General features: G+C 42.9%; 1 protein-coding gene across 1 annotated transcript in view; it reads left to right on the forward strand.

Moving 5' to 3' along the window:
- Positions 1 to 2,192: 2,192 nt before the first annotated feature.
- Positions 2,193 to 26,650, forward strand: part of nxph1 (neurexophilin 1) — a 36,071-nt gene continuing 11,613 nt past the window's right edge. The window contains exon 1 of the mRNA XM_044053524.1: positions 2,193 to 2,683. Within this exon, the coding sequence (XP_043909459.1) occupies positions 2,630 to 2,683 (54 nt within the window). The 5' untranslated portion in view covers positions 2,193 to 2,629. The remainder of the gene's footprint in view (positions 2,684 to 26,650) is intronic.

The following is a 26,650-nucleotide window of genomic DNA, read 5'->3' on the forward strand; positions in this document are numbered from 1 at the left end:
GAAGGTTGTGATAAAAGAACGTTAGGGTAACGTTTCGGGAACCTTTTAGAGAACGTTCTCTAAAGGTTGTATGAAGGTTGTGACAAAGAACGTTCCGGGAACCTTTAGAGAACGTTCTCTAAACGTTGTGGGAGAACGTTCTCTGAAAGTTTCACAAAAGCGTTTAAGGAAGGGTTAGAGAACCGAGAAAAAGGTTGTGAATGACAAAGTGTTCTGGAGAACCTTAGAGAACGTTCTCTAAAGGTTGTATGAAGGTTGTGACAAAAGAACGTTAGGGTAACGTTTCGGGAACCTTTTAGAGAACGTTCTCTAAAGGTTGTATGAAGGTTAGAACAAAGAAACATTCTGGGGACGCTCTGGGAACCTTTAAAGAACGTAAAAATTGGTGAAAGGTTGTGACAAAGGAACATTCCGAGAACCTTTAGAGAACGTTCTCTAAAGGTTGTTTAAAGGTTGTGACAAAGTGACTTTCTGGGAACCTTTAGAAAACGTTCACTAAAGGTTCTTTGAAGGTTGTGACAAAGGAACATTCCGAGAACCTTTAGAGAACGTTCTCTAAAGGTTGTTTAAAGGTTGTGACAAAGTGACTTTCTGGGAACCACATGTGGAATCAAAAACTATCATTAGTTTTGTCGAAAACCACATGATTATGGTTGATTTCTGTAGGTGTTTATTTATTAATTTATTTATTTATGATAAATTGGAAGTACCATATGATATCATTTGATGTCATTTGCATGTCTCCAATAAATATACCCTTGGGAAAACAATTATGAATAATAGGAAAATGACATTTGTGTGTTGAAATGTTGCTGCTGAACACAAATTATTTAAAAAGTGAAGTGATGATGACCACGTGACGGCTCATCAATAACCAGAAGAGTCACGAGGCGTCGTTTCATAGAGGTCACAATGTGGCTTTCACACGACTAATATGTTATTGATATTGTTGCTTACATGGTGCATAATCTCAAAGAAAGGAGTAATTAAAGCAGGTGGACACACACACACACACACACACACACACCCATGGGTTACCAACATTATTTCACATTAAAGGGATAGTCCAGGTTTTTAAAGAGGTGCTGATTTGGCCCTTGTCCAGCAGATTTTAGCCACTTCACATAAAATTTAATCTAATAACATCTACGACTGCTTGAGTCGACTTCATGTTAACAACACGTTTGCTGCTTTGTCTTATCATTAAATATCCTTTTCTGACTCACTTTGTAAGCCGCACCAAACCCCATAGAGAAAATGTCTGATTTTACATCAGCGCACACAGGGGTTCCCCATCCACTGCTGCCTCCATCAGTGAGTCGAAATGTGTCATTTTGTAATATTTGGTGTTGGAAACACTTTGTTCACACATACTTAAGTGACATCACCTCACCAAACAAGGCTGTATGAGACCAGCAGCTCCTGTGTCCTAACATGCTTAAAACATGGATTTTCTGTATGGGCTTTGGTGTGAGAGCATGTGTGAATTACACGACAAATTTGAAATATTCAACTTTATCATCATCAATCATCAACTTTAATGTGGCACTAATCTATTTTGTGCTGTCACGCGATTACTTTTCGTTATTTCTGTTACTGTTGCTTTTCTTTCACCTTGAACCGCTCTTGTTATTCTCCTCTGACCTCTGACCTCTACAAGACATGTTCTCCCATGAGCAGTGACGCTCACACTGGATTATCTTCTCTTTCCTCTGTGAACTCTAGACATGTGTCCCATAGATCAGCAGGTTGTAAGACAGGTGATTCTGGTGTTCAGCGTGAACTTCAGCAGGTTGTTTCCATCATGACTAATTGCTGTCACGTGATTGGCTGATTAGATATTTTGCGTTAACGCACAGCTGGGGACAGGTGTGCCTAATAAAGTGGCCGGTGAGCGTGCGAGAATAAACTGAAGTGGACAGCAGCTGCTGCTGGCTCGTGCTTATTCTTGTGATTTCTGAGTGGAGGAGCTCGTGCACTCCTTTTTTTTTTCTTCTTCTTCATCACGAGGATGTTTTTAGAAAAAGAAACGAGGAGAAAAAGAGAGCGAGAGGATGCGCTTTCTGCATCAATCTCCACCCGCTTTATTCGTCTTTTCCTGACCCCCTCCTCTTCCTCCTCCCTTTCCCACTCTCCCCCCTCCTTCCCCTCGAGCGACAGTCTAGCAGATTGTGTTGTGAGCGCTCGTTATAAAGCGCAAAGCTCCTCCGTTCCCTCCACAGACCGGAGCGCTCAGACCAGCTGCGTGCGCCACGTTACCACACCACACACACTCACACACACACACACACACAACCAGGACTCGAACCTCCTCACAGCGATGACCCCGCTGTCCTGGCTACCTGGATTAAGTCTCCAATAACTGGTGCCCTCCTTCCCCCCGACCCCGCACCCTCACCCGGAGCAGCTTCTGCAGCAGCAGCAGCGTCAGCGTCGCCCTTTGCCGTCGCCGTCTCCAACTCCGAGCTGTGTTCCGCGGTCATGGGCTGCGCCGTGTCCTTCTTCTCTCCCGGACTGCTGAGAGGCTCGGCCGCGCTGTGAGGCGAGAACGCCACGTGGATTTATGGTCGGCGAAGCTGCAACTGCCAGCCCAGTGGGAAATTAGTGGAAGTTTGAGTGTGCCGGGAGGATGCAGGTGACGCGCTGGTGCGCCGTGTTCCTCCTGACGCCCGCGCTTTGCCTGGTGAGTTGACTTTTTGATTCTCCCGCTCAAGTCTGTGTTTTGTGGTTCAACTTTCCTCCGCCTCGTTCTCAAAAGTCTGAATTGCGATTATTTTACTCGCAGTGGCGAGAGGATTTTTTTTTACCCTGTTATAAACGCAGAAGAAAATCATGTTGGTGCGCTCACTGCGTGGCGCACTGTGGAAAATATGATCGAGGGTGCAAATAAATAATTGTACTTTATTTATACTCCTTCTTCTGCTTCTTCCTCTTCTTCTTCTTCTTTCTTTGAATGTTTGACAATAGAGCGAACAGTCACGGGCACTGACTGTTTGTCCTGTGCGTAATTCCACCGTGCGTAAAATGCAGTGTGCGGAAATGGAGGTTTTACGCACAGAGAAAGACCCAAGATGTTTTCTTCGGGCGAATGTGTTTTACATCACTTTTTTTTTCTTTTTTTTTAATATTCATGCTGTTGTTTGTTCATACAAAAGAAACCAAGCAGAAATCAGAAAGCCCTCATCTGCACTTGCAGTGAAATGGTCTCACGGGGGCGCCCTAATAAACCAATACAACCTCCACGGCGGCTGTTGGAGCTCTACAAACGGGTTACACAGACTTGACGGACAGGTTTCCCCCAAAAAAAGACACACAGGAGTTGCGAATTTTTTTTCTTTTTTTTTTTTTAAATTGAATATAATAATTTGACCACGTTTCAATCCGACTTTGTAAACCCGAATTAAAGCATGCATCTATTTCCCTGCTTGGTTCAAAATATAGTCTTAATACACAGTTCTGCTCGGTCAAGTCGGTTATAATACGCACATGTGAAAACAAATACAACAACGAGCGAGGATTGAATTGTTTTATAAGTAAAGTCTTTGTAACTCTCAATTTCCGCCATCAAGAGGTAGAACAGGAGGAGACCAAAACACAAGGAAATAGTATTTCCCAAAACAGAGAGACGAGGCCTTCTCAATATCCATTTTCTCCTGTGAAAGTATGCTTGAATGCACGCTTTGTCCTTTATTTATTTTTTTCTTTTACGCACTGCCCAGATTCTAATATTGTACTCGCAACTGATTGAAATCTCACTACAGCTCCAACAGGTGTAATTACTTTTAAATGTGAAGTTGTATTTATAGATCACATGACCACGGACATAAATGTCAGAGGAGATTGTATCACACACACACACACACACACGACATTTCATATGTTTGATGTGTGTGTGTGTGCGCCAGTTTGTCCAAACGCATAGGCAAAAAAGGACGTGTCGCTGTCCATGGTGCTGAAAGCGCTTAAACACACTCTCCTCCACTTTTAAAGACAAAAAACACCCTTAACAACGTGTTCAATTGAATCTTAACCGGGATAAAACCAGACTGAACACACATGTACAAGTTAAATAAAATGATAAGACTCTCTATAATTTGTGCTGAAATCGTACAGTTTAACTGCTAGTTTGGGAACTTTTAGAGCAGTAAAGGGCGCAGGCCGTTGTCTTGGCCTTTTTTTTATAACACACATTTTGTCGTTCTTAGTTCTAGAGTCTGTCAAGTCATCTTTTTTTTGGCATTTTTTTATTATGGAATAAAGAAAAACACGCGAATCTATATAATTTATACACATTGAAACGGTGCGCGTGTGTGAGAGCGATTTTAATATGGCGCAGTGGTGATTAAAATAAACACTGTTCTCACTTAATCCTATCCACTGTGTTGAATTGTGTAGATGGTTTTAAAGAAAACACACACACACACGGTGCCACCTCCGCCCAGAGTAAACGCAGCGTTAGCAATCAGTGTTCTCCACAGCAGCGGGAGGATTAGTGTTGAACTGTGATGCTTTTATTCCGTGTTAAAGGCTCCAGTCTCCGCTTAAGCCTCTTGTCTGAGGAGCCGCGCCTTGACCCCGATAACAGCGCAGCCCAGGTGCAGCTGTGCAGCTGCGTAAGGCAGGAGTGGGGACCCTTAACTATTTAATTAGCACACCTCCCCTTCATCATTGGGAAAAAACAAATCCTCTTTGAGTTTCTCGTCATTTTCGCTCCTTCACATGATATAAATGAGAATCCCGCTCGTGCAAAGCTGAGCAGTTCATGTGGATAAAATGAACAAGGGTTTGTGTCAAATTCGGCTCAGTGCTTTATACTTAGTTCTTATTATTTTGTGATTTAATTCTGCACAAGTGTTTGTCCTTAATCTATATTATAGCAACAGATCAGACAGATGTTTCATGTTATTTTTAAAGCAGATCATTTCAGAAGTGAGATTCATTTATCATTGCGTGATTATATAGTGGCGTTTTTCAAAATGCTTTTTATTATGCCTATTCATTTACATATTTACAGAATATAAACAGTTTTTATCCTCTTAATCTGATGGCTGTGTAATAATCCCATAATTATATTCAGCATATCATATAAGCTTCTTCAATATCAAGGCAACACAGGCTCAACATATATGCAAACACACGAACAGACATGTCTAATAAAATAAAATGTTTCATCTCAAATGTACCTGTTTATCTGCTACTTCACCTGTCAGTCTTTAATAATCTGGTAATCTGGCCTATAGCTCGACTCTCGAACATGATTTTTCTAATTCCATTATTTTTTTTCTGCAGAGGAGGTTGTTAAACGTCATCTCTCTTGTTGGGCTTTGTGCTTCACAGACATAGTTACCGACACACAGATGATTAAAGGATTTCAGCCTTGTTGTTTTCATGTTTTCTAATAAAAAAGGATGGACACCCTTCACACATGCAGCAGCAGCAGCAGCAGCAGCAGCAGCAGCGTTTTTGGGTATGAAACCAGGCAGTGTGGTGTGTCTCTGGCTGCTGTCTCCCTTGTGTGTCTCCCTCGTCTTACCTCCTGGGAGACACAGCAGCAGCAGCAGCAGCAGCAGCAGCAGCAGCAGCAGCAGCAGCGGCCACATTAAAGTGTTATTATCAAACAGTGCAAATGGGGCCTGCAGTGTCAAGCGGTCTGCACAGCGGGGCGGGAGGAAAATTCCCACTGAGAGCACAACAGCACAGTTCACACGGTGTGAACACCCACACTGACACCGGCGGCGGCAGCAGCAGCAGCAGCAGTGACCTTAGTCCACACACATTCTGTGTGTTTTCAATGAGATATTTGAAGCTGAAATCAAGAATTAATTCAATTACACGTCACAAATGCTGACCCAACGTAATAGAAATACAATTTGATTGACTTTTGTTTAGATTTCTTTGAAGGTACTCAAGTACACTTTACAGAATTGTAAAAACAGGTCATACACAAAAGATGATGATTAAATTAACAACAAATAATCAATTAAAAAAAGTTAGATAGTAGAAATAGGTCTGGGAGATATGACCAAAAATGTATTCACAGTTTCAGATCTGTTGACATTAATAGGTATTACATAATAAAAAAAACATTTCACTCATCTGACGCATGAAACACTTACAAAAATAAGAATTAATGTAGATTACTCATCAGCACTACATCTCACTATCATTACAGTTTTGAAGGAATGAGTGATGATCTCATTTTCTTTGAGTGTCTGATATGGTACCGATATCACAACCTCGATATCCAAACTGATATTGGTTTCAAACTCTGAACATTTACAACCTACTGTCATAAGCAGCCATTTCAGAGAACCGAGCTGTGTTTTCCCATAAAGAGGAAATAGAAACAGCTCATAACGCGACTCAGTTTAAATGCTTTTTTAATCGCCGCTTTTCTTAACTTTCTTTTGAGTGGAACAATAATGTCACATTAAGGAATTTCTGGCACTGATTGTCACATTGGCTCATCCTTCATAACCCTTTAAAACCGAGTGTACCGCTCGCTGACGACACGTTTGCATCACTGAAGTTACGCGGATAAATTCCAGCGGTTTCTGAAAGCTGAGAAGTCGCACGTCAAAGCCACCGCGTGGTCATGACGGTTATTTCACTCGCGCCTGTTTCACTTAGCCGGAGAATCAGCAGCGTCTTTGTCTTTTTATGTTTTTGTACGGACAAAGAAACACAGAGAGACTCAAAAAAACTTCGTTCTATACTGTTCAAATTTCAAATTTCCCAAACTCAAAAATCTGTTGCTCATACACAACCTCAGTGTTCTCCAAAATGAACCTTTTTGTTTTCCTTCATTTTAAATAAAACAGTATTTTAACATGCAGTCAAATGGTAAATAACTGCCAGATATTGGACGTTATTCTGGAAAAATTGGCAAAAGCACTTAGTAGTTAAGCACACAAGACATTTTCTGGTCCTTTTATGGTTAAAGTAAGCATAAAAAAACTGTAATAGTATATGTGTTGAATAAATTGTTTGGGTTTAATTCACAACTAGTCAAAACAATGGTTAAGTTTAACTTTGGGACAGTTAATAGCTTGTGTTTAACGTCCATGGTTGTCATGGTTGCATAAACAAAGATTGGAAACCGTCGTGTAGCAGCACAGCAAACGTCGACTTCTCTCTCAGTTGCTTATTGCACCACCTTTGTGCTACTTAGCCGCTAAAGCAGAGCAGAGGTGTCACTTTAGATCCTTTCAATCCCCACCGGCTGCCGCTGAGGAGAGAGAGAGAGAGAGAGAGAGTGGGAGGGGGAGGGAGGGAGGGAGGCGAGAGGCTGAGAGAGTACAAGCTCCAGCCTGTTAGCCAACATTCATTCAACTCCCGCGCGGTTGAAGCGGCCACCGTGCCTGTTGAGGAGGTGACAAGTGAGTGAGGAGGTTGCTAAAGGTCTTGAAGTGGAGATGTAGGGCAGAATTAAGTGGGTTTTCTCTCCTCTTTTTTTTTTTTATCTATGTCCTGTTGTGATCTAAGGTGTTTTTTTTGTTGTTGCTCCTAATGAATGTTTTTGAGGAGGCAACAGAGGTCTGTGGGGTTTTCAAGGTCATTCAGCTGGAGTGAGAGTTTCCTCTAAAGGACTCCAGGGACCTGAGAGCGGGGTTAAGAGATGGATGAGTGTGTGTGTGTGTGTGTTGTATTTATTCTGGAGGTTGTGCGAGGTTGGATCAATAGGTGCGTTTCTCTCTGCCTGTTTTTAATCTACATTTTTGTTTTTCTGATTGGAAACACTGGCAATTTGAAAAAGTATTATAGATACCTTCAAAATACTCTAACATGAAGACATGAGTAGTTTCCAACATAGAACATAAAATGATCCCCCAAAGACATTAAAATGATTCAATTGTAACCTCCCAAAAAAATTGCAGTTGAAAAAAACACTAGCTCTGTAACTTTAATTGAAAGTGAGGTTGCAGCTGTGGCGACGACCTCTGACCTCCAGCCAGAGCGGCTCTCTGTAAATTAATGGCGCACAACTTTGGTCGTGACACGTCAAGGTGACCCGGTCTTGTTGCAGGCGCGTGTGAACTGTGACCTGCGTGAACCTGCGTGAACCTGCGTGAACCTGCTGCCTCTGAGTCGTGAGCTCGGCCTCCCCACGAGGCTGATGCTGCTGCTGTTGCTACTGCTGTTGCTGCTGCTCACAAACAACGGTTGACCTTGAAGTTTGGCCCGTAAAAGTCTGTGGTAACAGCGGTGTCTGTGGTCTTGTGGAGTCCTGAGGGAGAGGAGGCGGGAAAATCATGCCTGGATTTGGATCCTTGAGAAAGATCCTTTAAATATTCCCAAAACTAATTAGCAGTAGTGGTATCAATACTAGCTGATTCAGGGGTGTAGGAAAACATGTACACAATAAAATACTGCAGTATTTTATGAATGGGTTTTCTGAGAGTTGCAGTTAAGCCTCCGAACACTAGTTGGCAGCAGCGATCTGCATTTGAAAAGGCAGTTTTTAAATGATCACGTATTATATCGATGTATGTGTGTCATCGCTTTAGAGCCTCATTTCAGAGGAGCTGGTTAATTTTGAGGGTTAACATTTAAGGGTTTAGTGTGAGACATTAATTGTGGTTAAGGTTCGGGAAGTCAACGCAGTGTCCTGAGAAGAATAGCTGTGCAAACCCGTGTGTGTGTGTGTGTGTGGTGGTGGTTGTGTGATTAATGACCACAGTCTCCGGTCTCTCTCCGCCGCTTTCAATCGCGCTCCACAGTTCACAGGTCAAACCTGGAGCTGATCACAGAAAAACCGTTCTCTGTCTCAGAAAAATCCAGTCCCTGGGTCCACAAACCCGGGGGTCTGATCCTGAGGGAACTTCACACGTCTCTCTCTCCATCGCTCTCCCTCCTCATAGCACAATCCTTTTTTACGGTGAAGCTGCGGCACCTCAACGGAGACACTTTGAAGTCGCCCGCAGAGAGAAAAAGTCTCTGAAGGCAGCGAGAGTGACACAGATAAACCTCGTCCGCCGTGCTTTGCATCTGCTGGTGCTCGTCTCGGCTCAAAGCGACCGAGCTCACCTCTCCAAAAAAAGACACACTCCCACTGACATCACATGAGACGATTCCACTGCTCCTTTTGATGGAGATTTCATTTCAATTTCATTTTTCAATTTATTTATTCCAGTAGGGACATGAAACATGAAAAACATCAGCATGTAAATATGCCAGATAATAGCAAGTGGCTCATTTACATGTTTAAAATATCATACACAAGCATATAACGTGTGTTTACCTGAAAAAACAGATTATCTGGGGATCGATGGGTCTTTTGTGGTGTGAGGGCCACCGTCGTTGAGAGGAGGAGTTCTCCGTTTGCTACGATCTGCAGTCTCACCATTAGATGGCACTGTTTCTTACACAGACGACCTTTAACCCCTAGAACAGTGCATACAGAGGCGATATAGAGTGTCTTATATCCTTATTTTCGGACAATCGGATTGAATTTGTGAAATTTTGGAAACACGTCACAGTTCGTCGTTCGCGTTTTTATGAACAGAACGAAAAGAAAAATGGTCTAACTCTGTGACTTCTGCACAGTTGTCGCTGCTACACTACACTACACACTCCTATCCCTTGTTTGTGTGTAACAAGTCTGGTTACTGATTGCCGCGTGTGCAAAAACAAAACAAATGATATTTCTGATTCACACACGGAGGAGGGGAGTGTTTGAGTTCCTGCTGGTGAAAACCATTGTGCTGCGACACCACACTGGTGATGCAGGAGCGGTGGAGTGATGGATTGCCTCGCTTTCTAACCTTATGATGGGCTTGACTGACTGGTGAGACAGAGCAGCTTGAGAGCCTGCGCTCCTCAGGGACAGCAGGAGATGAGAATTGTGGAAATGGAGAGGAAGAGGGGGCCGTGCTTCCCCTCTGCCGCTCCGGCAGTGATAGATCTCCCATCGGGGCGCTCGTCCGACGCACAGTCCAGCGGTCACGGCGCTCACTGACGGGATTTATCAGCCGTGTCCGTTATCTCCTCCCTTACATCTTTCCATCCTGTTGCTTCACGGTGACTGACCACGCGCGCTGATGTCAGCCTCGGCTCCACAGACGTTTTGTGGAGGAATTACAAAAATCAATGTGGGCGTGACTTCAAACCCATATATTGGTTGGGAGAGAAATGATTCCAGTGGAATGAGGGAGGATTTTACTCGACGGTGTAAATCCTGCGCCATGAACCAAACTTCACCCTCCTGTCTGAAGAGCTGTGAAAGCATTCCCGTTATCTCACTGGAGATTCTCGGGAGAGTTTTAATATCAAACACCAAACAAAACCATCGAATCCCGGCGCAAAAGCAAATTTTTGAGCAGGAAAAATATGGAAAAACTGTTCCCAGGTGGGATCAGTCTTCCCTCTTTTTGACGAAACCGTGACCAGAGGTTTGCAGATGATGTGAACTCAGGAGAAGAAATTCACTTTAAGTTAAAAGTTCTAACAATCTACAGTATATGTAACCATCTATGGGATGTGACGTCCTGGAAGACGCCTGGAACATCGCGGAACAGCCAACAGGAGCGTCCACTCTCTGTGAACGACTGATACAGACTGACACAGTCTTAAACCTTCTTTAAACAACTTAAGAAACAGCTCGTATTGACGTGGACATTTGTATCTTCCACTCGCGTCCTTGTCACATGATGGCAATGTCTCCGTTTAACCCTTAAACACCGAGCGCATCGCAGACGACACTGGATTACCGTAATCACGCCACGGTTTCTGAAAGCAGAGGAATTGCACGTCAACGCCAACGTGTGGTTATTACGTAATTTCACTCCCGCCGTTGCAGGAGGAAAACGACTGTAGTTTCCAATTTTTTGGCCTGTTTTTGCACAAATGTTATTTTTTAATCTTATTTATTTTTAAAAAAAATTATTTAAAAATCTTGTTTTAAATATGTGCTATACTGTTCAAATTTCAAATTTAACACGCGTAATCTGGTGTTCATGTACAACTACAGCGTTTTTTAAAATCAAACTTTCAGTTTTTCTTCATTTTTAAATTGTTAAAACACTATTTTAACATGCAGTGAATTGTAAATAACTGCCAGATACTGAAAGTTATTGTGGAAAAATGGGAAAAAAAGCACTTAACTCACCGGACATTTTCTGGCCCTTTTATATACAATGATACACCGGCCGGTTTTCTTTTTTACTGCAAAGCCAGATGAAGTGAGAGAGACACGTGAGATGTGAAGGAGAAGAAGAAAGAGAGGAGTAAAGCAAGCGTGAGTGACTATTTAATGAGTGTAGTATTTCAGCCCACACGTCTGTCTCGTGCTGTCGCTGTCTCTCCGAGCAAACGAGCCGGTGTCGAACACAAGCTTATCAAGCAAGAGGCCACCAGTGATGAAGTCTGTTAAGTTTAACAGACTGCCTTGATATCAACACTGGGGCTGTCAGGGTTAACACATGAATTGTGATTTCTTAACGGCGGATGGATGGTCGTGTAAAAACAGCGGATGATCGTTGTGTGTTGAATCAGGGCGTGAAGTCAATAAACAAATGAAGCTGAAGCAGGAATTCTCGGTGCACCTCGGTGTCACAGAATCACTCTGCATGTTTGTGTTTAAACTCATTCTGTGGGTCAGTTCTCACTTCCTGTCCCGGGTTCTCCCGGTTCCTCCCACACTGCAAAAACATGCAGATTTCGGACACTCTACATCAGGGGGGTCAAACTCATTTTTGTTCAGGGGCCACATACAGCACAATTTGATCTCAAGGGGGCCGGACCAGTAAAAATAGCAAAATAATAGAATAATAACCTATGAACAACAAGAACGCCTTTGTTTTTTCTCCTTTGTTTTACATTTAATGAAGACATGAAAAATATAAGTGCAATTTCAACAATATTATACCTACATTTACTATTTACACAGCACAAACATTTAGTAACGGTTATCGGAGCATTTGACATTGCGTTAAATTCATCCTGTGGGCCGGATTGGACCCTCTGGCGGGCCGGTTCTGGCCCCCGGGCCGTGATGTTTGACACCCCTGCTCTACATTGACCGTAGATGTGAGTGTGAGTGTTGCGGTAGAAGATGAATGAGTGAGTGAGTGAGTGAGTTGACTTCCTGTCCTGATATCCAAAAAATCTCCCACCTGTTTGAACACAGGCTCCGCCTCGATTACTCTCACCTGTGCTCTATTAGCCACGCCTGCAGTATTTAGTTTTGCTCCATCAGCATTTTCTCGTGTGTTTATTGTATATATTTCACTGTTGGAAGACAACTACATATAGATGTAGAAAAGCTGCAAAATGACGCTGTGTTATGAAGCGATTGAATAAACGCGCGGGTTTAACGGGACACACAGCGGTGGGAGGAGTCTACGTAGCGGCGTCATGAAGTGTGACTTGAGCGATAAGAAAAGCACGCGTCGAGCTGAATTTCGCCGCGTCGATGATGACATAAAAACAAGAAGAGCCATTCGGGCTCTTTATCGGTGCGGCTTGATGGCGTCCCGAGAGACTGAGGCCGTAATGATTTTCACAAGTGCAGTTCTGTTTGGATTTAAACAGAGGGCGAAAGAAGTGGCCACGAGGGAGCGCACGTGTCTGTATCTGGCAGTTGTCAATCATCCAGATGAGAGACATCCCTTAGACCGGCGGTGCAGTGGTGGAAGATAAAAAGGGGAGGAGGAGACCTTCCACTTTTCCTCGTATCTACCTATCTCATTTTCGCCGCCTCTCTGTCTCTCTCCTCGTCTGGTTATCTCTCTCTCTCTCTCTCTCTCTCTGTGACTTTTTATTCTCCACACTCAGATCCTCAGATTCACATGAATAACTCGTCTTATCTGAGCTGACCCTTCCACTTCAAACGCTCTCCGTCTTTCCCCGGGAATCAGATGTATACTCTTCCTCATTGTTTGTCATTGGCTAAATCCTTTTTCTTTCTTTTTTTTTTAACCTCTTCTTATCACTTCATTGCCATCAAATCCTGTTTTTTTGTTCTGCCTCAGGCGGAGACATTAGATTCCACGTGTGGTGTTTTGTATTTGTGTTTTCAGCTGAATTCAGATCTGTGCTGTGGAGGAGTTTATCACAGCTGAAGGAAACACATTTTTATTTTACAAGGGCGTTTAATAATTCATTAATTGAATTAATAACAGGGCTCTGCTCGCTGTGGATTGAAAACATGCCGAGTGTTGCGCCATCTAGCAGCAAAGGTGGACTCGCATGTTATTTGAGTGGCTGTAGCTTCTGTTTTGGAATATTTGCATCGGCTGATGCTTGTGCTGAGAATGAGAAGACTTCCAGTCGTTTGTCGTGAGGAACAGTCCTGGTTTTTCGCTCAGATTCCGATATAGATCTTCAACTAATTCATTATTTTCATAATCGATTAATGTGTCGATTACTTTATCGATGAATCGAGTAATCGTTTGGTCCATAAGATGTCGAGGAAATGTTGATCAGTCTTTCTCAAACCTAGAAAGGATGGTGTTCTCAAATGTCAAACTATTCTGTTTTAAGGATTTCTTTGTGATCTGGAGCAAAGAAACCAGAAAATATTCACATTTAACGACACATCTGTGCTGAGCCAATTCAAAGACATCATTCTCCAACTGTGTAACAAATATTGTTCTCCCCAAAAGAAGAACAAACAAAAACAAACAAACATTTTCATCCGATCCAGTGATTTTGTCCGGTATCGGAGCGATACCGATTCCCATCCCTAATGGAAACACCATTTTTACTGAGACAGTCAAACAGGCTTAATCACTACTGTGTGAACTCGTTTGACAATGTTTTGAAAGTTACGCACTACAGCTTTAATCATGGCTCATTAAAAAACACTTTTTAAAAGAATCTGGCATTTTAAGATGTATTGATAATTGTTTTAGGATCAATTTATAGCCCAAGATGAAGAGAGGGTGTTATGGAAACATCTTTTATCTACATTTCCCAGCATATTTTGCCTTTAAAGCAGCTCACAGTAGTGTCACAAACAACATCAACAATGGAAAATCCAAATCTCCACTACTGCGTGCGTCAGGGCCTGTTGTTATTTCTCGCTCTCGTTCGCGTGACACTCTGAGCTCCACGTTGAAGAATCCTTCCAGAGCACAGGGCTCCGCTCTTGAGCATTCATCAAACCAATTACCGCTGATGGGAGTGGTGGTGGCGGCGGTGGCGTCGTGGCACTAATTCTTCCTGTCGCTTTGATGGATTCTCTCGGCTCTTTGAGCGCCCGTTACTTGGGAAGAGCGCGGCCGGTCCGTCGAGGCCATTACTTAAAACATTAGGTGCTCGGGAAGCGGAAAACACTGCTGCGCTGCCATGTTGATGCCAGACAGACTCTTTGGTTACAGCTGTGAGTTAACGCGAGTGTTCGCTTGAACACCTGAACACCTGAACGGCTAAATCTTGGATCTTTAAAGAATATACTGATTCAAGCACTCTTCCTGTTATATGAATAGATTCACACACTCCTTAAAGAGGTGTAACAGTTAAGTAGTGTAATAAGTTACGACTCCGCGACAGTAATAAGTAGTAAAATTACTTTTTGAGTAATGAGACCGTCATTAAATGGAGCCGCGCTGCACAGTGTGTCCCCGCAGTTGCACATTCCCCCAATAAAATCCCACTTTGAGTGTCTTGACTCAGCTAAAATTTAAAAACTATTTGGCTCCGAGACTCGAGTTAATGGCACGGGCAGTAAAGCCATTCAAGAAAAAGAATGAAAAAAAGACAGAAGAGTGGAGTTAATTGAATGTGTTTTCCTTCCAGTCAGCGCAAACGCAGACGTTGAGCTGCAGCGGAGCAGAGGACGGGACAGGAAACGCTGCACTGATACTGTAGGTGTGCGTCCGCTCCCCCGAGCAGCGAGATAACCGCGCGAAACCGCCATGACTGACAGGCCCAAAGTGTCACTCAGTGCTTGTCAGATGGAAGCTGCATCTCCTCCTTGCTCGATGCTTCCGACAAGCCAGGCTGACAGTAGACAGTAAAAGAGGGACCTGTCAATTATGAATCACACCCTTTCCATTATTAACACACGAGTATGGCGTCTTTTACTGATAATGTGGGTCCCTAAGGGTCGACCGTGACCCGCTGGTGACCCCTGGAGGTGATGTAAGGCAAGGCAAGACTATTTGTAGAGCACATTTCAAGAACAAGGCGTTTTAAAGTGCTTTACAATAAAAGGAAGGAGAAATACAGCAGCAGCAGCAGCAGCAGCGTCACACATATCAAAGGTATAATAAAAACATTTAAATAGAGAGAGAGAGAAAAGAGATTTAAAGAAACTACAAGTTGCAGTTACGGTTGAACTGCACTCTTCACAAAGCCCAGATTTAGGTGAGCTTTACACGAGAACATAACAGTTATCATTATGTGAAACAACGTGCTCATTGGTCAATTTATTAGGTACAGAAGAGGCCACTTTCTGCAGTGTGTTACGACTGAATGTGGAACTCAAACTACAGTCTGAACTTGGGAGGAGGGGAAGTACATATCCAATTCTTACAAAACCAAGCTAGAACCTCATCAGACTCTCTGAAGTGGTTCCAGTAGAGGAATCTTTGAAAAAGAAAGACGTGATGCTGTGTGTGGAAACAAACACCGAGTCATGTGACTACGTGTCAATGTGGCAAACACACATTTGAGAAGTCATGTTTTAATTGTTGGTGGTGAAGGCTGTGATAATAGATAATGTTGGAAGAACGTGTCATGCAAGAGTTATTCAAACCCTCTTGTGCATTTAGAGAAGGTCATCTGCATGTTTTGCTTATAACGAGGGGGTCATTTAAGTTACTTTCTATCATTTTGAACCAGTTTGGTCATTTTTGTCTGACCTCTGGCATCAACAAGGCACTTTTTAAGTCCATGTCAATCCAAAATATGGTTTCTGAAATCCTCAACCAGCCCAACAAAACCTAATACACCTTTCTTCTTCATTCTGATGCTCAGTTTGACCATGTCCACATAAATGCTCTGAATCACTGCCGTGTGATTGACCGATTAGCTCTCAGTGCTGAGCAGCTGAGCAGGTGTACCTAATAATGTGGCGTGGATTGTATTAGCGTCAGCATTAGCCTGTTGGTCCATGCAGTGAAACTCAGCCTCTGTTATTGCACCGTAAGGCGTGAATATTTACCCCGTCTCGCTGTTTATTTAGCTTGTCACATCCGACAGTGACACACACACACAGAAACACACACCAGCTGAGCTCCAGCACTGGCACTGGTGCAGCGGGGAACGCAGTGGTGGATTTGGCTCTCTATTAACCGCCTCACAATCATTTAAAAAAAAAAGTTGGACTAAATCCTCACCGAGTGTGAGTAGCTCTCACCAGACACCAGGGGAAATAGCCTGTGCGGCTAATACGGCAGCTGTTCAAACGACTGTGAAATACTGTGGAGAATCTCACAGTTTAAACTCGGCAGCCAGATTTAAAAAAATGGAGACGCGTCACTCAGCCTGTTTGTGAGCGTGTGTGTGTGTGTGTGTGCGTGTGCCGTGGAGCAGGATAAGCCGCGGATCAGGGACGGTGACGCGCTTTAGTTTTAACCCAGAGAAGTAGCAGCTGTTGCCAGCAGATGAAGACAGATGTCGGAATCAGCGGCTCGTGCCGAGTTCAAGCTTTTTATTGGACGACACGAGCACGTAAATGTATGATTTTTGTGTATGTGTATGTGGTGTGTGTGGTGGTGGATGAGGTTGGTCTCATAGCACCTAACCCGGCACCACGCGTCCTATAATACTTTGTTTTTACTTCCTCTCATTTGTCCTGTCTTGATGAAGTCATTCCGTCCGTGCGTTGAGAGAGTATGTTTACCACTCTGCTTAATTCAAACCGTTTCCACTTTGCTCTTTTATCACTGTAAAGATACACATCAATAAAAGTAAAACTCCTCAAGAGCCGCTTTAAAAGCGGAGTGCGTAATTCCTCTCTCGGGAGAGAGAGCGAGAGAGATGTTTCTTTGTTCGGCACTGAGCCATAAATTTTCATTACAGTGGTTATACCGAGTGAAATAAATGATTGGCTTATGTCGGGTCTAGACTCAGAAGAGTGGAGCTTTTTATTTACTCAAGCTTTCGCCCAACTTTCTCTCTCTGTCTCTCCGAGTGTGTATTTAAATAAAAAAAACAGGTCTCATGTGGGCACAGGATCAGGTCTGAACTGGACCGTAGAGAATCTTTGGATGCTGACGGATATATGCTCATAATAATGGAGGAGCATGTGATATTTGCCACACACACGCTACAGCACAGCCCCCAATGCCTGAACCCTCGTCTTCTTCTTCTTCTTCATCTTCTTCATCTTCTTCATCTTCTTCATCTTCTTCCCTGTTCTGTGCAATTAAACTTTGCCTCCCATCAGTCTGAAGATGTCGGCCAGCTGCTGTCCTCCGTGATTAATGGTACACAGCATCAGGCTGAAGAGCACACGCGGAGGACAATAAGCATTTTAAATGGACATTCTTGTCCACAAAGGCCCCATCGTGCTGTTGGACAATGGGGCGAAAGCTTTGACACACTCAAGGTCAAGTTAAGCTTCTTTGGTTCTTTTGTGTGTGTGTGTGTGTGTGTGTGTGTGTGTGTGTGTGTGTGTGTGTGTGAATAGACTGTGTTTCACTCTGATCCTTGTTATACATGTTACGAGTTTGGACAACGGTGACCTACAACGTGAAGGAGACTTTGGCTTATTTCTTATTTTCAGAAAGCAAAATGTTCTTGCACAAAAACATTTGAATTTCAAAGTGATAGTCGGTAGGGTTGTTGTGTTGTGTGTGTGTGTGTGTGTGTGTGTGTATGAGCCATGTTTTCAGTGAGAGCAACTCTGTGTTTGCCTTTTATGGCAGGAAACAAGTTCCTAAAGTGCTCATTCTCATGCACCAAAGTCCAGACAAAGGAAGTCACAAAATAACCCGTTTTACTGCAAAAATTTTTTCCCAAAAAAAAAAACCCAAAAATGTCTATTTATAGAGAAACATGGGAAACATATTCTGACAGATTAAGCAGATGTAAAATGTATTAGGTGACACAGCTGGCAGCCATGTTTTCACTGACAGTGAGTGTCAGTGTCTTTAACTGCTTCCTGGGATGAACACATTTAAGTCAGTGCTGTTGTGTCAGTTTCAGGTTCTTGAAGTGTAAGTGTGGTTGTATGAAGCACTATCTCTTTAAGCTGTCAGCTTTGAATGTAAAGGAAGCATAAGTGATGGATTCCTGGAGTTTAATGATTGGCTGGAATAGCACGCACATGTTTTACAACCACGTCTTTGTTTTCTACCTGCTACTAGTGGCCAAACTCAAACAAAGGCAGAAGCAGTTGTTGTTAATGCCATTATTGCCATTTTGTCACCTATGTATACAGTATGGATAAGATACTCACCCAGACTGCATGCGGGAAACTTGGAGCTGCTTGGTGCAGGAACAGCAGCAGTTCTGACTTGCACTGATTCTTACCTGTCGTCTAATTCTTTGCAGACTTACTCGATGTTGCCTCCACACTCTACTTCACTGTGTGTTTGGTGTAAAAGTGTAGGAAACAACACATTTGCTTTGAACACACAATTGCGATATCACAACCTTTAGGATCTACTGATAATGATATCTTTGTTTTAAATTTGACTTTATTCTCAAATGCAAACGTTTAAAAACTAAATAAACAGCCCACATGTTTACTGACTGAACCTAGTGAAGCAGTTATGTTAAATCTAGATTTATGGGATAGTATCAGATTTAGCTTTATTTCATTGTTTAGCTAATATCCAGTCCAGAGCATGCCACACACTCTTACTGCATTAGACCTTGTTGTGGTGTATTCTTTCATTCATTTTGTCTGGAAGGATGTGACCAGTTCCCTCTGCTGCAAGGTCCCACGTTTAGTCCATGTGTGAAGGACGGGTGACATTCTAACGCGGCCTCTTGTCTGCCACACCTTTGATAGGATGACACAGCGTGGCCACTCAGTCAGTTCAGAGCCAGCGAAGTGAGCACAGATCTGATAGAAGAATTAAAGGGCCAATTAGTCGGCAGGTTAAGGGATAACGCTCTCGTGTGCCTTTTTCCACCGCTCTGCTTTGATGAAGGAGACAGACGCGGTGTGAAATTCCAGAGAAAACGACGCCCGCTCTGCAGCCTCCGCCCTCTGGCTCCACATACAACACGGCCCTTTGATTTTCCCATTAGCAGCTGTAATAGAAGAAGAACTGCTTAAACCCACCTGGCTTATGATGTTTAAAAAAGAGAGATGGAGATAACGTTAGCTTTACGCTGCATTCCTCCTCCTCCTCCTCCCCGTCCCTCACGCAGGAGCTTCAGTCGAGCTGATAAGGGATAATCTGTTCATTTACAGCCGAGTTTACCCGTATTCCACTCTGATGCTGTGTGGCGGGGGCCCCGGCTCTCTCGGAGGTGGCTGCAGCACTTGGTTGGCTTCGTTTGGAATAAAAATGAAGGTGTGCGCTTAAAGAAGTGCTGCTGGGCAACATACTCTGAATAGGAAGCAGCTGGTGAGAATTTAATTGGAATTGAATGATGAGAGCGGCTGAAAGGCATCCAGTGGCTGTCAATTTGCCGGTATTAAAGAAATGTGAATTGAATGTCTCCTCTGATGGTATGTGAGAGCATGTAGAGTTTTCTGCTACATTTCTTGCAATGAACATAACTCAAGATATTTATTTGACCTTTTTATCTTTGTCTTCATACACTTATCTGGGTCTGGGTCCCGGGGGCAGCAGCCTTAGTATGGAAGCCCGGGTACTTTGTCCCGAAAGCTGTCAGGAACAACTTGGGGTTAAGTGTCTTGTCCAGGGAACACATTGGCATTAGGGAGGAAACAATTACTCAAATAATCGATTGCTAAACGAGTCGTCTACTATTTTAATAATCAATTTATCGGTTTGAGGGTTTTTCATGATTAAAAGTTTTCTGGTCATTTCAGTTTCTTAAATGTCAATATTTTCTGGTTTATTTGCGCCCTATATATAACATAATATATATAATTCATTAAAACGGAATCATTTTGAAACGATTACGCGATGAATCGAGGGAATACTCGACAGATTAATCGATTATGAATATAATTGTTAGCTGCAGCTCTAATTGGCATGTACAGTAGACCCGAGGAGCCAGGGATCAAACCCCACGATCCTCTGGACGAAAGATGACCCCACTGTACCACTGAACCACGGTGTCCAAGTGTCCGAGTGTCGGAGAATAAACCCACAAAACTGAAGCGGCTTAATGGAAATGGCACATTCTACTACAGCCTTTTTGTTGATGTGTTCCAGAACACACAACCCTGAAACATCCGCGAGGCTGAAGAAGCCCCAAGGTTTACCCCTAAACCCCTAAATGTAATCCTATTTCTTGACCCATACCCCACCGTCCTCACCGTTGTCAGCTGGGATAGATTTCAGCCCCATGACATTTAAAGAATTAAGTGGTAAATAATGAATGAATTGTATTATTACCGAAACAAAACATAAAAACTTTGCAGAGGCAGTATTTATTGACGATGACAAAAAAACATTATGGAGGCGTTGACATTTTTATGAATGACCTCAGATGGATGGATGGATGGATGGATGGATTGATGGTAGTGGCTTAAACAGTAAAGACTTCAGATTCAGCCGTAGTCATGATTGGTTTTGAGTAAAAGTGCATTTGCATTTCCACTCGTTGACTCATCGCGGTCTCCTCTTCGCGTCTCCTCCGCCGACTATTCACATGCAAATAGAAATCCTGATTCACTGAGTGAGTGCGCAGTAACGCACGCGGGGCCCTCAACTCTCAATCCGCCCGTCCTCTTCCTCTTTAATGTCACCTCGTGACCTGAAAATCAATGACGGACAGTCGCAAAACTAAAAAGCATTTATAAAATGCAATTACAGGCAGCCGATACCAGGAGCCGGAGTGAGCTTGTAACTCCATCTTTTTTGTCTCCGCTGACTTCGGCTCTTATATCATATTGATTACAGCTTGTCATAGGTTTGAGATGAGGTCCTCTGGGGTCAGTGGAAGCCAAAAAAAAAAAAAAGGGTCGTTTATTGGATTACGGGGTTCAATTTAATTTCAGGCAACAACTTGGCATAGTAATAAGCCACTCCTGCGGCGGTTTCTTCACCTGGCTGCTGTCACTCCCCTCCCCTCTTAATACAGACGAGAGGTCAACACAGGCACACTGCAAATTCATTCCCCCTGCATCTGTACACTTGTGAAAAGAACACATTTCATTATGTGTGTGTGTGTGTGTGTGTGAGAGCCAATCAAATAAAGCACCAGCGCAGTCTTTGTAATGTGGCTGAATATATTCTTTAACACAACTCGCACTGTTCGCTTTTTGAAATTATTATTATTCTCCCAAACAAAGGCCTGTATTTTTCATAATGATAATAATAGTAATTCCCTCATGTCTCATCAGTCGTGTGCATCCTGATGTTTTTTAGTGCATTATATGTAGTTCTGGTTGTTTATATATAATGAGATCTAAGAAAATTTTAAATATAAATTGTGCTTTTATTCAATTGTTATCACTATAAATAAACTAACTATGGACTTTATATGAGTTACAGTCATTTCCTGGGGGGTGGGACATGACTTCACTGTGCAGTGTGGAACACTTAGGGGGCTTTTTGCCTGAAATTGAATACACTGTACTATATCTGCACGTTTTTTTGGCACCTATTGAACTGATTGGACTGTGACTATTTGCACCTTCGGATTAGATGTCTTAACTTAATTTCGTTGTATGACTACTGCACTTATTCAGTGACTCTAAACTCTCTCGCTAATCTAAAATAATTCAAATATGAAATACAACTTTTTCTTTTACTTTTTACATAGTTGGTTGTCAGATGTATTCTGACCCGAGAACACCAGCGTCTCCAGAGCCTGTGCCGAGCGAGGAGCCGACACATCGTCCCCGCTGTACCGCACCGACTTATGCATTAGCCTAATGCTAAATTAGTCATCAAAAATAATTACACTAATCCCATTGCAGCGTGTTTGAACAACATGGCGCGTGCATGTGCGTGTGCGTGTGTGTGTTCAAGCAGGCACACACACACGCAACTGTGGAACAAAAACAAGTTCCACAACCTTGACGTGATGACGCATCCGTAACCAAACTGATTATTTGATTCCAAATTACAGCCTTTAAAATCGTAATCTAAGACTGAGCTACTGTATTTGCCGAGTGCTCCTCCGCTGACTGCACAGACACAAGACTATAACATGTAAGTGCATTAAAAAAAAGAAACACGGAGGCCGACCACAAGTCCTGCATTTAAGTATCTGAGGTTAATGAACACACTTTTGATGACTACGAGAGTGGAACAGCAGGGTCCAGTAAAAGTTAACATCGCCGCGCGCGCTGGCTTTTTAATGTGATGCATTTTACGAGAGTCTCTCAGCAGCAGCAGCAGCAGCAGACACATTACATTTAACATTGCACTCATCACAACACTAATCACATGACATAAAAGAGCCTCTGCAGAGGGATAAAATAGAATGTTCAAGAATTCCGTTTAATTACACTAATGTCGATATGCATATTTGTCTCATTTTCACGATGATTTACGGCTTATTGTTTGTTATTATCCGACACTGGAGAACGGCAGAAAAACCGCTCATTAGGAATAATAACGCCCGACATTACATGCGTACTGTACTTTTTTAGCCGTGTATTTGCAGGCTGAATAATTTAAAGTGATTTGTGTAAGAAAATAATCCCCCATAATGCATCGCTGACTGAGAGGAGAAAGAGACAGAAGGTGCAGAAGTGGCTGCTTAAAAGCATTTTTGGAGGCGATGGCGGGAACGGGAATGGCGGTGGCGGCGTGTGCTGGGGGAGTTATTGCTCCACTTACTTTACAAACTGAAAATCTCATTAAGTGTGACAGTGAAGATTAGTTGAGAGGGACCAAAGTGGAAAGAGAATGAACTCACAAAGGGGCCGTGAGGAGGCTTTGGCTTTGTTTGCCGTCATTAATTCAGCGCTGAAACAACTCGGGGGTGGAGGGGGTGCTGGAGCTGTGAGCTGCTGATCAGAGGAGCTGCAGATATGACAGGCAAACAGGTGCCTTTTTCCCTCTTGTAAGGCTTTTCCCTTTTAGTCCCCCCCCCGCCCCCCACCCCAACCCCCTGCTTCTTAATGGAGGTGAGTTGTGTATTTGGGCCATCTGCGTGCTGACAAAATAAAGCTGTCTTTGATTTTACGGTACCTAAGGACATGTAAGCCTCTGAGCTTCAACAGCAGGTAATCCCAAATCCAGCTTGGGACCTCCAAGAAAATAAGAGTCGGAATGGTTCTCGCCGCATGCTTTTACTAGAATTAACCAGCAACACATTTTAGCTTTAAATATAAACTCAATCCTTTGTCAAATGAGTTCAGGCAACGCCGATTAAGCCAATCAGCTCCACTCAACTTTCTCGGTTCAAGAGAAAAACACGAAAAGTGAAGGTTCACCGGCAGTGTGACAAAAGTTGGCGTAGCATACTTTTTCATTTATGTTATTTCCCTGACGTGACAATAAAGCTTATTTTTGCTGCTTTGCCTTTATATCGTTGTAGCGCTACTCGGATCTACTTGACTCGACTCAAGTCGTCGTAGTCATCGTAGCAAGGTTGGGCCAAACTGCCGTCACGGTGTTTTATACGCGACATCAGAGCAGGTACCAAAAAAAGCACCAGGTACCAGGTACTAGCCCTTATGGAAAATCAAAAAATACGAGTTGAGCCAAGCCAAGTCGTTCTTGCATTTGTTAAATGCTCTGCTGCCCCCTCTTACATCAAAGAAGGATACTTTAAAGGTTCTTTTCTATGCAGATGATACACTGGCCGTCACAATCCTCCCCACTTCTCCGGCTTGTGCTTCATTTAACTGTGTTTTACTAGACAAATTGAAATCTACTACTTGTAAATGTATTTATTTAATCTTTTATATACTGTGTATACAACATGAACATCAATGTTATATTGTAGGGAAACCATGAACTCCATGAACTCAACATTAAAGTATCTACCTGCAGGATAGAAGGTAAAAACAGACAATTGTATGCTTGTGTGCTTCATTCAAAATAAAAGACAAAGGCCTCAAACAATAGGTAACAAACAGGAAAAGCAATATTTTAAAAATGGACAAAACAACACACCATTCAAATCTCTTCCCCAATCATGTTCCTCCATGAATTACAGCTCCATCACTATTAGATGAGGGTTGTGTTTCTTGTTTCTTTTTTACTTTCATAAAGTGAGCACTGTAGTCACATTGCTGTGCACTCACAGGACATTTGAGGATTCTTTTTAAGAACATAATGATGTATAGTGATGAATAGTTATTTTATGCTGGAAATGGAAATAAAACAGATGAGTATCTGTGGCTGCTGTTACACAGCGCCAGTACCCCCCACTCGTACATCTGCATTTTCCTCAACTTCTCAGCAGGTAGGCCGTTCAGAGACGTTTCTGTCTCCGTGTCCTCTGTCTCTTGATGAGAGCCATTCACTGTTGGAGAGCGGAGCCTCTTCCCGGACGACTCCGAGAATCACTCTTTATGACTTCATGAATAAAATGAATGACCGTAAATGTAATGTGCTACATCGCATCGCCGAGACGGGGGCCCATCCTTCACTGTCACTGATGGGGGTTTGCGGGGCGATTGTGGACAAGATGGTCGGCTGTCCACGTGTCAAAGTGTCCTTGGGTCGAAAAAAAAACAAAAAACGGTGCACATCAAATTGTGACCGAAAAGTAGTTGAGTGTGTGAACTTGTGTAGGGTACAGTGCTTTGTGTTGCAGTTTATAGAGGCTGGCTAATTAATCGTCTTAGCAGATGAATGAATTGGCTCTGGGAGGACAAGCATCAGTGGACCCTGCCTCTGATAGTGGACATCGGCTGCCTTTACCCAGTAATTAGAGACAAATTATGGATCAATGGCTATAAGCTATGTACCGTATCAGCTTTTTCTACGGAACTAGCAAAACCTATTTTTGGATAAGAAGTTTCAGGTACGCAACCAATACGCAACTTTTGGAAAGTGATGATTTCACGGCCACGCCTCCCTCTCGCTCTTGCATTCACCATTACCGTCTCCACCATTGACGCCTTTGCCTCATTGCAGGAAATTGTCTTGTCTTTTCTTGGACTTCTCAGTCCTCATAAACCCCCAAATACCCTTCCACATGCATCACTCATCTTAGGTTTGTCTAATCAAATCCAGCCATCAATTTATAACAACAAACATTTCAGGGAATGCATGGAAATGTCGCCGGGTGACGCGAGATTAAAACTGAGAAAGTCGTTGATAGTTTTTATCAGCATTGTGGCGATGACTTCAATGTAGCAGAACTTCATTTATATTCATGCACTACATGTTTAAACTGGTATAAATTTTATTAGGTGCTTTATTAGGTGGTTAAAATGTGTTTTTGTTTTTTTCCCCTTCCCATGTTTTTAGTGAGCATCCGTGACTCAGGCTGATTCTTGGTATCTCCTGTCAGCCCGTTTATTTGTGCTAATTTGTCTTCGTTTTGATTGTGGACCGACTTGATTAAAAAATTCCGTGTTCAGTGAAGAGGGAGAGCTTTTATATACTTTGTTCTAATGAGAGAACAATGGGAGAGAGAAGAATCAGTGAGCGGCGCATCCGCTGAACCAAACGAGGTAGCAAAAAGGAGAATATGTTATGGTCTAATGACACTACGTGACAAAATATATGTAAAGTGTGTTTTTAAAGGCGTGAACAACACTTGTATCCATTTCAAATACATGATTTTGTCACTTCTTTACTGAGTAAATGAGTAGAAATTGGATAAAAATCAGGCTTAACAATTCCAACCATTGTAGCATTTATTAGGACTAAAGACTCAACAGTGAAGTTACACTAAATCACTCTACACTATAGGTCCCTGACTCGTTCATTGCTTTTCTATAGCTTACCAGCACATGCTCACCTCTTCTACTTTGTGTATGATGGTGCACAGCAAGAAACGCAATTTAAGAGCAGCTCGGTATGGAAGTACAATTGCACACTGTAAAGCAAATTGAATGCAAGTCATTTCCAGGCGTCGATAATGTGCGGCTGCAACCAGAAGGGAAGATAATACAAAGAGAGAAAGAGAAAGGGCCTGTTTCACGTCTGACACAAAACTTCCCTCTGATGTGCCTTCTCGTCTGCGGCACTGAGCGGCAGCACGTTGAGACGCAGCCAGAGAATTCCAACGCGGCTCTCAAAGTGTTCCTCGGAGAAAAGGGTGTGATGAAACGCAGAGCCTTCGCGAAAAGGTTATCTACACCCACACCACACGACGCGGGTTAAACTATTAGCGCCTGGCGCCTCACCGGTGCTAAGTGGTGCTTGAATATCACTGTTTGCCATGCACTGGAGCTGCCTGATGGTCATGTAAGCAGGCTGTTAGACACATCATTAGAGCAAATGTACAGACTGTGGGTGTCTGCACTGCTGCTACTACACTTGTTCACATTTCTATATCTTGCTGTATCTTCTATATATAAGCAGAATATTTGTTGTATAGTGTTGTTGGAGCCAGGCACAATGGAGATTATAACTTGAAATCAGTCAAAATGTCTACTGCTTGGGTTCAGTCCAGGTCGCGGCCTTGGAATGAGAGAGGAGTCCAGGTTGGGTGGAAGATTTTTTTGTGTCTTTTTCTGGGCAAATGCTGG

This window comes from Solea senegalensis, linkage group LG20 (assembly GCF_019176455.1).
Source record: "Solea senegalensis isolate Sse05_10M linkage group LG20, IFAPA_SoseM_1, whole genome shotgun sequence".
Classification (NCBI taxonomy): domain Eukaryota; kingdom Metazoa; phylum Chordata; class Actinopteri; order Pleuronectiformes; family Soleidae; genus Solea; species Solea senegalensis.